A 14,560-nucleotide genomic window follows, 5' to 3' on the forward strand; every position below is an offset into this window, starting at 1 on the left:
ATCAAGCACATGAGTGAGCTGGGAATATCCGTTTCATTCGACAGAGTCATAGCAATAGAGAAACGATTGGCGGTAACAGTGGCACACCAAGCTCGGATGGATCGTATTGTTTGCCCACATAACTTGCAGAACCAGCTTTTCACAGTAGGTGCACTCGACAACCTGGATCATAATCAGACCACGCACATCCAAGACTTCCTTCCATGGCACTGGTATTTCCGTGTTCCAACAACGGTCAATGACTAAATGTGGGACACCAAGAGACACTTGTGTATACAGTCATGAGGATGAGAACCGTTCACAGCTACTGCCTGATAGTTAAACCGTAGTCACTCCGCTGACACGGTCACTAGTAATGGACATTCCACCTCCGCGAAAGAGGAGCGAGTCTTATCCTGAAGCTATAGAGGATGGAGTCCTTGAGGAAATAAAATGGATGAAACATGTACGCCAAATAATCCAAAGCGGAAACGAGGCAGAGGCTGATGTGAAATCTATGTGATCATCTTACCATGCATCTCGGAGCATAGATATGCCGATGTCACTCCCAGCTATTATAGGTATTCTGCCTTTTTTCTATGAGTCTTCTTCAGATCCCCGTATGGTGAAAAATGGCATGGAAAATGTTCCTACAGATCGTTGATTTCCTAAATCCTGGTCAGGTTCCCGTGCTTGCTGTTGATCAGCCTCTTTATGCAATCGCGAAGAAGCTCCAGTGGACATTTCCAGATGAACTTGGTGAGCAGAAATTGAAATGGCATTGTGGCATACATTTGGAGACATTCTTCGTGACAGTGGATGGGCGGAAGTCATAGCAGAATCAGGGATTGCAACACCCGGGACAGCCGCATCATTTCTGACTGCTGCAGATCCAATGAAGACTCGGTATGCCCACCAGGTCACTGTAGCAGCACTAAACACTGTTCTTCAGGACGCATACAGTTCGGCAAAAAAGAACATCTTGACTGTACACCACTGTGCAAATGTTCCTGCTTAAAGAGATCTAGAGGCCACATAGTTAACCACAAGACATTTAACCAGCAGCAAGTTGTTTTGAGGAGTGCTTTCAATTGACACCATAAGCGACCATCCTAAAGTCGCTGCTTGATGTTTTGACCTTGCATGACCTTTCATGACCTATATGGGTCAAACGGTTGATAGCACCATTTGTACTCTGAAGTGTAAGTGTTTTGTTTTGATGAGAGCTTTCATTTGACACCATACACGATCATTATAGTATCATCTTTTTGTTTTGTTTTGTTTTTGGGTTTTTTTTTAACCAAAAACAACCCTTATTGACCTTTATTGACCCCTAGAGGCCACATTGTTGACCCTATCAATTTACATCACTGAATGAAAGTTCTTTGGTTTGACGAGAGCTTTCATTTGACACCAATATGACCTTTGTATGACCGGTAAATATGCCATCTTGCGGTCTGTTAGAGCACCGCAAAGAAGGAAATAATTATCAACAATAACAACATCCGCTCAAGTTTACATCCGGTTGTTGTTTCCGCTGCTGTTTTGACAAAAGAGTTTGTAACATTAGTAAATCGCCAAAATGCAGCCTTCTCCTCAACAAAGATACCAAACACAGGGACCACCAATGAGACCACCGTTTACTCAACCAAATTTTGGTTCGGTAAGTGTCATAAAAGGTGTTTTAAAATATGTGAACAAAGAGGTTAGTTTTTGTGGTTGTCTCCCTTTAATTGTACAGAACATTTTCCAGCACCCAGTTTTAGTTGAATTACTCAATAATTCGCCGAGCTCTTACTGCTTATGCATTTTTTATCAAAAGGCAAATTCTTCTGATCTACCACCCTATACTTTTCACTAAGGTTGAAGACTAGTCACTTTTCGGACCCTTCTTTTTGCTTTGTACACAATTCTCGAAACCGAACCTACGGGTACTTCAACCCCTGGCCGCCATTGTTTATCATGTGACGCAGTGAAGCTTTGATAGTGAAATTAGGCAACTTTCGGTGATCATTTACAGCATTTAACGACCAAGATGCCTACAGAATGTTGTGCAGTTGGCTACATAGACCATAACATTTTGTTAAAAAAAATATTGTTTTATAAATTTCGAAAAGATGAGACCAGACGCCGCTTCTGGGTAGATGCACTAAAACGTAACAAACCTGGTGGAACGTCATGGCTTCCCACACTGAATGTGACTACATTCACAGTCTCGTTGAGTTTAATGTTGTTGCTTGTCGACACTAACCGACGTTAATACTTTAATAGCAAGCAAAATGGTTAAAGCATGTGCAGTGATGAAATTTCCACATTATACTGTAAATAAAATACACATTTCCATCAACATCCATGAAAAAAAGAAACTGATGCATCCAGTTCTTGAATAAAGAGTATACTCGTTTTATCATCAGATTTGTGTGGTCTTCATTTTCCATTTAATCTAATTTTATAGTTGCTTGGACATTCTCTATACTTTTATTTATTTTGCCATACTTTGGCTACTACATCTTATTTATTTATTTATTTTAAAATTTTACAATAAATGTATATACTGTTAAATTACATACCGGTATATATAATAATTATAAGTTCTTGTTTAAACTTTAATTATTATTATTTTATTTTTTTTGGCAAATCTGTCTGTAGCTAGCATGAACCAACAGGAACGATAACTCGCGACGGCATGAATTGCGTCTGCGCAAAAAGTGGTTCCAGATTTGTCTAATTTAATGGGTACAAACTCCGTCTGAAAGCTCTTTTTTGATGGGTTCTGACACAGGGAACATAGCCAATGAGAGAAGTTAATACATTAATCAGCTAGAACATTCTATTTTCAGTTAATTACGCACGCATTTGCCTAAAAAATAATCCAGTTTGAAAAGTTTGCTTCAGGTAAAAATGTAGTTAGGAGAGGTGTTCTACATCATGGTTTGGTAATATGAACAACCATCCATACCTTTATTAGTGTAACTCAGAAAAAATACAGAAAATGGACGTAAAATTGTTGAATTTGGAAGTTTAACAACCCGATGTGACTATTTCCGAGTGCTCATGGAAATCAACGAAAATTTCCGATCGAAATCCAAGATAATGGCGTCCGTCGCCGATCAGTGTTTACAAACTTTTAAACATGTAGTGGCATCATAAATGTCCCCACCTATGCTTTAAAAATAAAGAATGATACAGGTAAAAATTAAGTTGATGAAATTGCGTTTTGTTATAACTGATCATGTGTTAAATATAGGAGATGAATCTAGCGAGCTGTCACAGCTGTTTTTTTTTTGGCGTCAAAGCTGCAATCTTGCCTCACATTAATTATCATAATTTTATTTAAACATGCAAACACACCTGCAGTTTTAATGAATTGTGTGTGACAGTAACACCGTTGTAATAGATAATAGAAACATTATGTTTATAGTGCGGCAGGCCTGTACGCAGAAATTTATATGGGGGTGCGTAATCGATGGCCCAAAGGGCCGGAGTTGTTAGGGAGTCTGGGGGCATGCCCCCGAAATATTTTTCAATCTAGAATGCAGGAGATGCATTTTCCTGCATTCTGGGAAGTAAATTTGTCACATTGTCAGACTATTTAAAAAATTTTTTTAGACATCCATGGACGGACCTCAACAGACTTGGGTGTGCGTACGCACCTTTCGCACCTCCCCCCTGCGTACAGGCCTGCTCTCCACTCATAAAGAATCTAAGACTTGCACAGCTTACCAAAACAATGAGTGTTCGTTCGCAAAACGTTTTGCCATATCAATTTGAGCTGTTAGTAAATGAAGAAAGAAACGCATTTACTTACAACAGTGATACTGAAGAAAAAACAGATAGCGAGTCGGAGGGTGGAGAAACCGATGGTGCCAGACCGGTCGACCAATTTACAGCCCGGAGCCTATAAAATATCGCATTTTTCATGATCGGGCTGTACATAATGAAATCTGTATGCACAGTGTAAACAAACGCTCTAGTTTACAAGGCACTTCACTTTCATTAACCTGACTTGTAAAAGTTTAAACAACATAAATGACTTGAGAGTATAATCAACTTTTTAACTAAATATATTTCAATTTGCATCAATAGAACGAAATGGGGTTATAGTATTTTTCTCTCTTTAAAAAAAAGCAGTATATTAGGCCTATTGGTCGGGTGCATTAGAGTAAAAACGACCACTCATGATACCTATGTGATAATTTTCTTTGGTACTACGTAATTGGTCAGTTTTGTAATTTTACATGGGAAAGTCTACTTAATCAAGGGTTTTACAGTAATGAAGCAGGGCGGCTGATAAAACTGGCAAGTATTTTGTACGTATGTCTAGACAGTGGTAATCACTTACCTGGTCGATACCTGCAACATACACCTGCCAATCAGGAATCACATGTGCAGGCCACGGAAAGAAAGGACCAATTAACTAAAACAACACTCCGATTCTCAAGTCAGCCCGTGGATGAAACATAATAGTTATTTCGACACCGACAGTAGTGGTTTATTTTGTATTGAACTTCGTGTTACTTTGGATTAAAATCATTATTTAAAATTATTATTAATTTTTTGTAAACATATTTAAATACATCGTACTGAGATGTATCCTCATGCCAAATCCTATGTTTGTATATGCCATATTTAATTAATTATTCCTTCTTCGGACGGTGAATACAGATTTTGTTATGTAGGCCTAACATAAAAAATCTCTTCTTTTAAAAAAAATAAAAAAATATCTACATTTTTGTTTTAACATATATAAATGCATCATGCTGAGGTGTATCTTTGTGCCAAATATGTACAATGTACACCTCGGCATTCGCAACCGAGTACTGTTTTTGTCTCTGGGTAACGTTCGGGCTGTAAATACTAAAATAGGCTAACGCCAAAGTACTATGCGGTGTTGGTGTCCAATCTTTAGTTTTGCGATAAAATACACACGTCTTTCTTCGAAAAAATCCTTTGGAAAACCGTAAAAAGACAATCCCGATCGTTTAAACTTTTTATTTTTACACCCAAAGGCCGCGCAGTACGGCACTGCTGGATTGAAAAGATCGTAAGGCCATTACTCCATATATAAACAGTTAACAACAATGGAAGAGTACAGCGGCTCTGACGTCACTTCCCTTTTTTTTCCGAACGCTCACTAATAAATATGCATAAATCGTACTTTGATACTGATTGGCGTAATTTCTTCATTTTAAGTTAACTACGCGTATTTTATTGTTATAAACTTATTTGTATATTATTTTTATATCATTTTGCTTTTAAAATGAGCTATAATATGGTCTTGTGACATGTTTCCTTTAAGTTATTTACAAAAACAACATTTTTGTAGGATGGGACGGATTATATATAATATTCTGATCAGAACAGTCCCCTTCACCACGTGCTGTATTATGTTGTTGTTGTTTTTTTCAGTGTGTTTCTGGGGACACATGACCCGACCCCTCCCCTAAAAACACTACTAGCCAGTTACACAATTTCCTGCACACGCGCCTGTTTGACTAAATATTTCGTTTACTGTAAATTGATTAGGCCTATATACATTGCATTATATAGTGTAAATTGTGCTGTAATAACAGTTAAATATATAGTTTAACCTAAAAACATCTACCTATAGTAACAGTACTTGTTTTGTTTACATCAAAATATCTGTGTGAACATATTTATGTTAGTTTTACATGACAAATCTGCCCCCAAATAAACAATAGCCTACACACGCACAACCAAAAACATAACCCGCACATTTGAAGAAAAAAAGTTTTATCTATGTACATATACCAGTGGTGTATGAAGTTGGCAAAGCGGGAGGATGTACGCGCACACACACACACACACATAGCCAAAAAGTGTGGGGAGGGGGCCACACTTTTATTTTTACACTATTATAAAGCAAAATATCTGAAAAGTGGGGGGGCACTCGCCCCCCTGCTTCCTACGCCAGTGAATACGTGTATATGTATATACACACACATGTATGTATATATGTAGACCCAGTGGTTTTCCGTTTCATGTTTTTGTAAATTCTGTTTCATTTCCGTTTCAGAATACATATGTAGGCCTAATTAACAATTTAAATAACACAAGTTGTGAAAAATTAACATAACAGGCAGACAACGCTGTTTACTTTTAAATTTTTCATAATTTGACAAAGTATTAATTTTTTAAGTTTTAAAAGATGAAAAAAATAAGAAGTACCTTTACTTTGTACGAAACCAAAACAAGGGTCCGAAAATTGACTGGCGTCGCTATTTGTTGTTAAATCAAAGTAGGCCTTCATATTAGTAGCGTAACTACATAAAGCATAATTATCCAACAATTGAGTGCACTGTTTTATTCAACGGGGCTTAGTGTCAACAAAATGTAAACATTGATTTTTATCACCACTTGGACAGTCTAACGTCGTCTGCAATGTGAAGTATGCGCATGACACAGCGGAAATAAAGTAACAATGCAACGTTAAGCCAGCCATGTTTTGCTAAACGTTTGCAAACATATTCTGACTGGTTCCCGAAGTGGTCATTCGGTTTAATGTGTAGTGTAAAAATCAGTCTTCCAAGACGAGCATTAGTGACAAACCCCTGGCTGAACTTAATCCTGGGAAAAAAACCTGTCCCATCTGTGCAGGCGCAACAGACTAAGCAGTAAACCAGTCCCAAGTTCAGCTAGCAAACGTTTCGCTAATGTTCGCGAAGTATTTGGTTCCCAACGTGGCCATTTGGTTTACTGGGAAGCGTATAATCCAGTCTAGCGGATGTTTTCCCGCTTGGTCTGTCTGATTATAGCCCCGGTAAATATGACACTACGCGTTTGCCAATAGTACTGCACATTGGCCAATCGTCAGTTTTACAGTGTGTGGCAATAGTTAATATTAATTTTGTTAACTTCGCGGAAAATCGTAATTCCGTTTCACAATGAATGTGAATTCCGCCCGTTTTCCGCGATCGCGGAAAATTACTGGGTCTATATGTGTATGTATGTATATATGGCAATTTAACACTGTCCAGCGTTCAGAAAACAAAAAACGTTAGGCATAACTTTATTTTGATGTAAGGACATCCAAAATGACGACATTCGAGTTTGACGTCATTTCCATTCAAAAATACACCGCGCCACATATTCTTACGTCATTTGAATATCTAGTAATGGCGGACTGGAATTAAAGTTGCATGTACAGTTTACAAAAACACGTATTAAGCTGGAGCTTATATGATAAAGAGATTATTACCTTCGTGTATTTCGGTATCGTCAATATCATATATTAGGAATAAAAATAATGTAATGTGCTCGCCAAAGGCTTGCATAATACAATTTTTATTCCTAATATATGATATTGACGATACTGAAAAACACTGGTATTAACCTATATATATATATATATATACATATACATATATATATACACACACACACACACACCATGGAATGCTTAATGGTTGTGCATAATATTAATAATTGCAGGTAGATAGTCGATCTTCACTATTAAATCACACATGAAATTGTGTCCATTACACTATGTCCGTCTGACAATGATACTGGACTCGCTGTTCCGATTTGTTTGCGAGTCAGACAGTAGAAACCTTATCGTTAGGCGAGGAAGTGAATTTCTGTATCGTTAGTTTCATTATTAACTACTGCATAGGTCGTAGTTAATAATGCAGCTAGCAGTACAGAAAATCGCAGCTAGTCATTTAATTAAATTAATGTACTTCCATTCGTACACAGTGATATATACACAAACACATGCATATTACTTGCAAATATCAAAACTTTATTAAGGTACCATTTTAACGTGTTCTTAAGTATTTTTGTTGAGCACAAAACATATTGTACATTTTCTTTTCTGTAAAAGAAGGAGATTGCACACAATCTGACGAACAATAATAGTAATAGAAAACTTTATTAACGTCAAAAAATAAAATAACTAGTCGACAACTACTCCACAATTCAGTAGTAACAAAGGGCCAGTGGTTACGTAATTCTTAACGTGTCACGTCAGGAATTAGTCTTAGAACTAAAGAAACAAAACGTACCTGATTTTTGCGGATGCATCACTATGTTCTGTAATAATATCCATCCCAGTAAGCCAGCAATAAGTATATACTAGTATTATTTTTCAATACAAAATAAACTATTATTGTCAAGGTGTCGAAATAACTGTATTATGCTTTGTCCATAAATTAACCCATGTACTGAAATAATAATCAGAGTGTTTTCTTAGTTAATTCGTCTTTTCTTTCCGTGGCCTGTGCCTGTGGTTCCTGATTGACAGGTGTCTTATTTAGACGTTCCCCAGTAAATGTGTCTAGACACACTAAAAATACATGCCTCTTTTAAAGCCGCACATCCTAGTTCCATCCAGCGAAAATAAATTATAATTTGGTTAATCTACAAACCTGTAACACACTTAGATCACATTTTTATCAAATGGAGTGAAAAAGCAGGTTTTATATCGATAAATACCATGGGAATCCCCATGTCCCAATTGCTTGAAATAATTTTGAAAGTTTGTATTCTGATGTCACCTGTAGATGTCGCTCGAAGCACAACAATGCCTACGTCACGACAAATTTCACAGACTTGGGGTGCGTTCTTTTCACCTCTCCTGGACATGTTCCAACTGTTCTGTCCTGGTTGTATCCCCTCTCCAGATATCGTAAGACTTAGCAAAATTATTGGTTTTAAGGGTTTGTAATGTTTTGTATTGAGACACTTACTTGTCTGAACTTTATTGTTACTGAAAATGTTCACGAACTGTGAAGAAAAATCTCACAAATGAACAACAAGCAAACGACAACAAATCGGATGTTGATTGCGCGAACCGTGCACGAGAAAACAAACCGAACCAAAATGATAACGGTCACGTGGTATACCAACGTCTGTGACGTTTACACAGGAAGATTCACTCTAAAAATAGATTGGACCTCGCTTGCTTAACGGTTTTTTCTCGACAGCACGCGTCTTGTTAAGAAATGCAAAAAATGCAATGCATTTCGTGGTTTTACAAACATCAGGATTACCAAAAAGCACTTCAGATGAATGGAAATGTGTATTCTAAATAATAAAATGTAAGTAAAGTGCAATTTTATTTGTGAAAAAATGGGTTTAATAGCGAAAAACACTGCCGTAACTAGGGTGTGTCCCTTTAATGTATCAACTAACCTGCCCAATAGCCGAACGTTGTTCCACCCGCAAACATAAATCTGGAGATAGAAAGAAACATTTCGTTATTTCTTTGCAGTATTTATTAATACTTGTATCAACTTGTGCTGATAAATTATGACATCACAAGACACTCGGGGAGTATCCTCTATTTATCTCTTTTCATGTTATTTTGAACAGGAAGAAAAGTAATTATCCACAAATTCTTTTCCCCATGACTTTCTATGACCCAACTTAATATTCCAGGTTTGGAAAATAATGAACTTACAAATGAACTTACAAATGAACAACAACAAATCGGATGTTGATTGCGCGAACCGTGCACGAGAAAACAAACCGAACCAAAATGATAACGGTCACGTGGTATACCAACGTCTGTGACATTGAAATGGAAATATCCCCTCTAAAAATAGATTAGACCTTGTCTGCTCAACGTTTTTTTCTCAGACGTGCGTGAGTTTTTCAGAAATACGAAAAATGCATTTTGTGGTATTACAAACACCAGGATTACCAGGATTACCAAAAAACACTTCAGGTGAATGGAAATGTATATTCTAAATAATAGACGGTAAGTAAAGTGCAATTTTTTGTGTGAAAAAATGGGTTTAATAGCGAAAAACAACGCCGTAATGGTTAACAACTAGCCGTAACTAGGGTGTGTCCCTTTAAGATCACAGGGTATCGAAACATTATAATAATTTTGAATTGAATGACGTCAGTATTCCAATGATTTCACTTTGCATCTTTTTACAATAACCATAAACTGGGTACATGACGTTTCCGTTTTAGGAATGCTGGAAAAATTCCAATGCAAAAATCATATTATTGAACAATTTTGGTTTGAACATTACTAGTGCCAGGGTTGAAATTTAACATGAAAACCATGGTCGCCAGCAGGGCCAATTAAAAAAAAAATCTTACTGGCCCTTCTCAAATTCAACTAGCCCTCCAATTATCACATTGAAATTGAACATTAGAATATTCTTTGTTAAATAATAACTACGTACTGACCATCTATAATCCGTTTGCATCAAAAGGAAACCAATAATAAATAAATAAATAAAGTTAAAATTCATATAAAAACATGTTATTAAGTTTTAAACCGATACCAACTGAAATAAAAAAAATTGAAAAGAAATCCATTATAAATAAAAATGTTTCTGTACCATTAAATTATATGCAAATTAAATATCATTTTTAATACAGGGGTGAAAACAAAATGTTACAACAGCCAAGGCATGCAGCTTGATTTGCATTGTCTGTTATGCAGTATGCTTAAAGAACTAAAGGTAGAACTGCACGTGCTTAAAGTCCGAACCAAATTGTCAACAACTACCATGAATTACACTCCTACCTTTAGGCCTATTTACCGTTACATTTCCCCCACATTTTGTCCAGACACATAGTCCATATATGAGACTATAACAATGTCACCAATATGAATATTGATTTTGCTGAGATAGAGATAGGGCAAAATACATGCAGTTTTCTGCCGTCTGCCGTTTGATTCTTTTATAGAATTGCTTCAAGAGGGGTGAAAGCCTCTGAAGTATGTGACATAATTAATATGAAATTAATATACTCTAGTGGTCCCTTTAAACAAAACCAACTTCTTTTTTAAGAATTAATATGACATCATGTTTGCTTTTATATCGTTATGACGTTGTTAGATTAAGTCATATCCTTTCATCCCTCTTGAAGAATATTCCATAAAAAAGGCAGAATGGTAGCTGGCACAAAATTACATGCTTTTTGCCCTATGCAATCTCAACTAAGTCGATATAGTTGATATAGTTATCATTTAGTATGTGGAATCTGTGTCATTGTGATGGGTTTTTCTCAAGATTTCTATCTCTACAGGGACAAAATGTGGGTAAAATTTAATGAAAAATATAGGTAGAAGAGCAATTTATTGTAGTTGTTGATAATTTGTTTTGAACTTTAAGGTCAATTACAGTGACACAGCCATTCTTCGCACCCTTGTTTTAATCTTAAGATTTTCATCAATCTAATTAAAATTAGCTCCACTTTTACATGTGGATCTAACAGCAACCCATTGGAGCTCATGTCCAGTTGACCTTTCATTTGACCAATCAAAACCTTACTTGCAAAATCATGCCAGTGATTTGAAAAGAGTTTGAAAACATTTGGAATTATGCCGAAGGTACACGAAATGATTCGGGTGAATTACGAAGTATGCCGGAAATTAATTTCAATATAAAATTTTATATAAAATTCGTTTCAAGACAAAAAAACACAATGTAATGGTATAGCCATAAATTCTGTTTATACTAGTATACAATCCAAAGTTTATTACTGCACTTTTACGCCTGTTTTTTCAATGTTGAAATAGACCAACAAGTTCGTCAATTGCATAAATAGTCTCGCCCGATATTTTTAGAATTTATATGCTCCCAAATAACGCTATTAAAGGCGAAGTGTAATTGGTTGATATTTGAATTGTGACCTGGACATGGGAGTCCATGCAATGCTGTTAGATCTACTGGTGGGACCAGTAGAGCTAATTTTAATCAGACTGGATTTTCATCAAACAGTCAGGTGTATTACTAATGTTCAACAAAACATTTTCATTAACAATTTTGCATTGGAATTATTCCAGTGTTGTTCTTAACATGAAAACATCATACACCCAGTTTATTGTTATTTTAAAGAAATCTATGCAAAGTGATGTCAATGGATTACTGACTTCATTCAGATTTGAAATTAGTATAATATATTACTACAGTACTTTGCCACATTAAAATAACTGATCTCTGATCTCTGTCAAAATAATTCTGAGATCAGACAACACAGTTTATTTGTCAGTATGTTTTTATTTTTCATAATTTTAGACGAGACTTATTAAGTTTAAATTTAAAAGATGAAATAAATGAAAAGTACCATTCATCAAATATATAATATCGAAAAATTACTGTTGGATGTTATGTTTATTATGTACAAAGCCAAAACAAGGTTGCGAAGAGTAACTGTCGTCAACCTTATACAATGTTACAAATTATTCATGTAACATTTCTAAGTAAAATGATTTCATGTGCTTTACTAAACTAATGTTCAGAATTAATAACATGCATGTAACAAGCCATAACACGTTATCCATGAACGTCTGTCAGTTTTTAATGTTGAAAGTATTATTAAAAACAGTTACTGTAACAAGAATATAAGTGGCTGAAGTCCATTAGAAAGGTCAAGTTTCCTCTACTGAGGTGCAAATCAAACGGTGACTTCCTTGTGAGTTGAGAGCAGTTGCAGTGGTATTAACCACCAGGGACAGAGTTAGGGTTATGACAAGTTTTACCTGCTTACAAACTTCTGTGACTGGTTACTGTTGAGTGGGTGTAGATTTTGACCCTTTGGATTGTGGGGCTGTATAATTTTTAACAATTCACCTCAATTTACTGTCTGTGGGAAAGTGCATATAAAAGATCCCTTGCTACATTAGGAAAATGTAATGGGTTTTCTTTGTTGACTACGAGTCTGAATTACTGACTGTTTGAAATCCAATAGCCGATGATCAGTTACTTAGTATGCTCTAATGGTGTCATTAAACAAAACTAACTTTTATCACAGTGTGACTATAAGGAACATATTCCATTTTTTTTAATGGAAAAAAATAAATATTCAGGACATTTTGTTTTTGCTATTGTTAAGCTACCAGAGGCCTAATTCAGTAAACTCTCGCAACTTTCTGATCTCCCTGTGCAGTGAAAAAAAACTTGCAATGTCGATGCGATGTTCCTTAACTTTATGACTACTGCAGGCAAGTTATCTCGCCCGACGTCATGTGAGTCGACATACAGTCTTTTACAGATCCAGTGTTTCCCCCAGGATTTTTGTTCAGAGGGTTGGCAAAATAGTTGCATGTAAACTGAGCCCCTGAAGGGGCATGCTCTCTCGTAATTTATTTTTTGAAAATTCTGTTGCTTTTACGTATGTGTGTCATGTACACTTATAAGATATATTTTAAGATATATTTGATCAAGTTTGACTTTCATGGTGATTTACCATTTTTTTTCAGTTATGTCCTTTGAACTTAGGAGATACAAAATTAGTTTGTTGGACCATATCTTCCTTATCAATTCATATGCATGCAAGTAAAACTTGGGATGGCGGTGTATCACATACCATAACTAGGTCACCATGGCCTACTTTTGATGCATTACTGCACATTAAAGAAAATCCTTTTGTATGGGTCATATTTTCTTAATTCATATGACACATTAAGTAGTTTGTGTGCTTCTCCATCAAATTCCTGATGGGCATATCATGTTCCTCACTCACTGATACTCTTATTACAATAAAATAATCCATTATTGTATCCATTTAATTTTGACACCCAGTGTGTGTGTCAATATTGTAGTGTTCATTTATTGATCCATCAATCCATCCATCCATCCATCAATTCTTTTTTTAAAAATATAACAATTTAAAATTGGGATTGGAATTTTAAAAGTTTATTTCTATGTACATGTATGTAAAATGCAAACATTTTGCTTCACTATAGGTACCAAAGTAATTATGTTTACAAAATATATAAAACTAAATCAATGTTATTTTAAAACACAGTTCGCTCAATATGAGTAAGTCATAAAAAATTGGTGACTAATATTAATAACAGAGTAAAAAATATTCAACATATAATGCGTGTACATGAGTATGGTTTATTCCTTTAAATGGAATTAACTAGATATACTTGTTGTTTGTTCAAGTGAAATGCCCACATCACGGTACAGTCTTATAAGCCTTGTAAAAATCACCAGTAATTTGTTTTCCTTTTTATTTCTCTTTCTTTCTCTTATCAATAGAGATTTTGAACAAGGAAATTTAAATAAGAATATTTAATGTAACTACACATCACCACATTTTAAATTATGGTTTTTATATATATATATATATATATATATATATATATATATATATATATATATATATATATATATATGGCGACAGACAGATAATGAGAAAGGAAACCAGCTGTAGGTACACCATGAGCTACTTTTTTTGTTTACCAGCAAGATATCTGTTGTATACACCATCCCACAGACATCATAGCACATACCATAGTCTTTATTACACCAGTTGAGCATTGGCTTTAACAAGAAAATAAACCAATGAGCCCACTGATGTTAATCTGTCCTCGATTGATTGCATATCAGGCGAGTGCTTTACCACTGGGCTACAATCCAAGCCTCCCCTCTCTGGGAAACTATTCTTCATGTTCACAGTTAGGAATAAAAGCAATAATGGTTTTTTTTATTTTTTTTTATTTTTATGCTGATAAAACTTTCTTGCAACAACTGAAATAAAACATTAACTTGTTACTGGGTATTGAACTTAAGAATTGAACATAACAACGTATGGCAAAATACTCACCTTTTGAGCCTGCCAGCAGCAATTGTAAATCGGTTAC

At 35.4% G+C, this 14,560-nt stretch overlaps 1 protein-coding gene across 4 annotated transcripts in view; it reads left to right on the plus strand.

Moving 5' to 3' along the window:
• Positions 1–1,493: 1,493 nt before the first annotated feature.
• Positions 1,494–14,560, plus strand: part of LOC121381859 (SWI/SNF-related matrix-associated actin-dependent regulator of chromatin subfamily D member 1-like) — a 92,650-nt gene continuing 79,583 nt past the window's right edge. For all 4 annotated transcript variants that reach the window (XM_041511231.1, XM_041511232.1, XM_041511233.1 and 1 more), the window contains exon 1: positions 1,494–1,642. In XM_041511231.1, coding sequence (XP_041367165.1) covers positions 1,562–1,642 — 81 coding nt within the window. In that variant the 5' untranslated portion in view covers positions 1,494–1,561. The remainder of the gene's footprint in view (positions 1,643–14,560) is intronic.

Source organism: Gigantopelta aegis, chromosome 9 (genome assembly GCF_016097555.1).
Source record: "Gigantopelta aegis isolate Gae_Host chromosome 9, Gae_host_genome, whole genome shotgun sequence".
Lineage (NCBI taxonomy): Eukaryota > Metazoa > Mollusca > Gastropoda > Neomphalida > Peltospiridae > Gigantopelta > Gigantopelta aegis.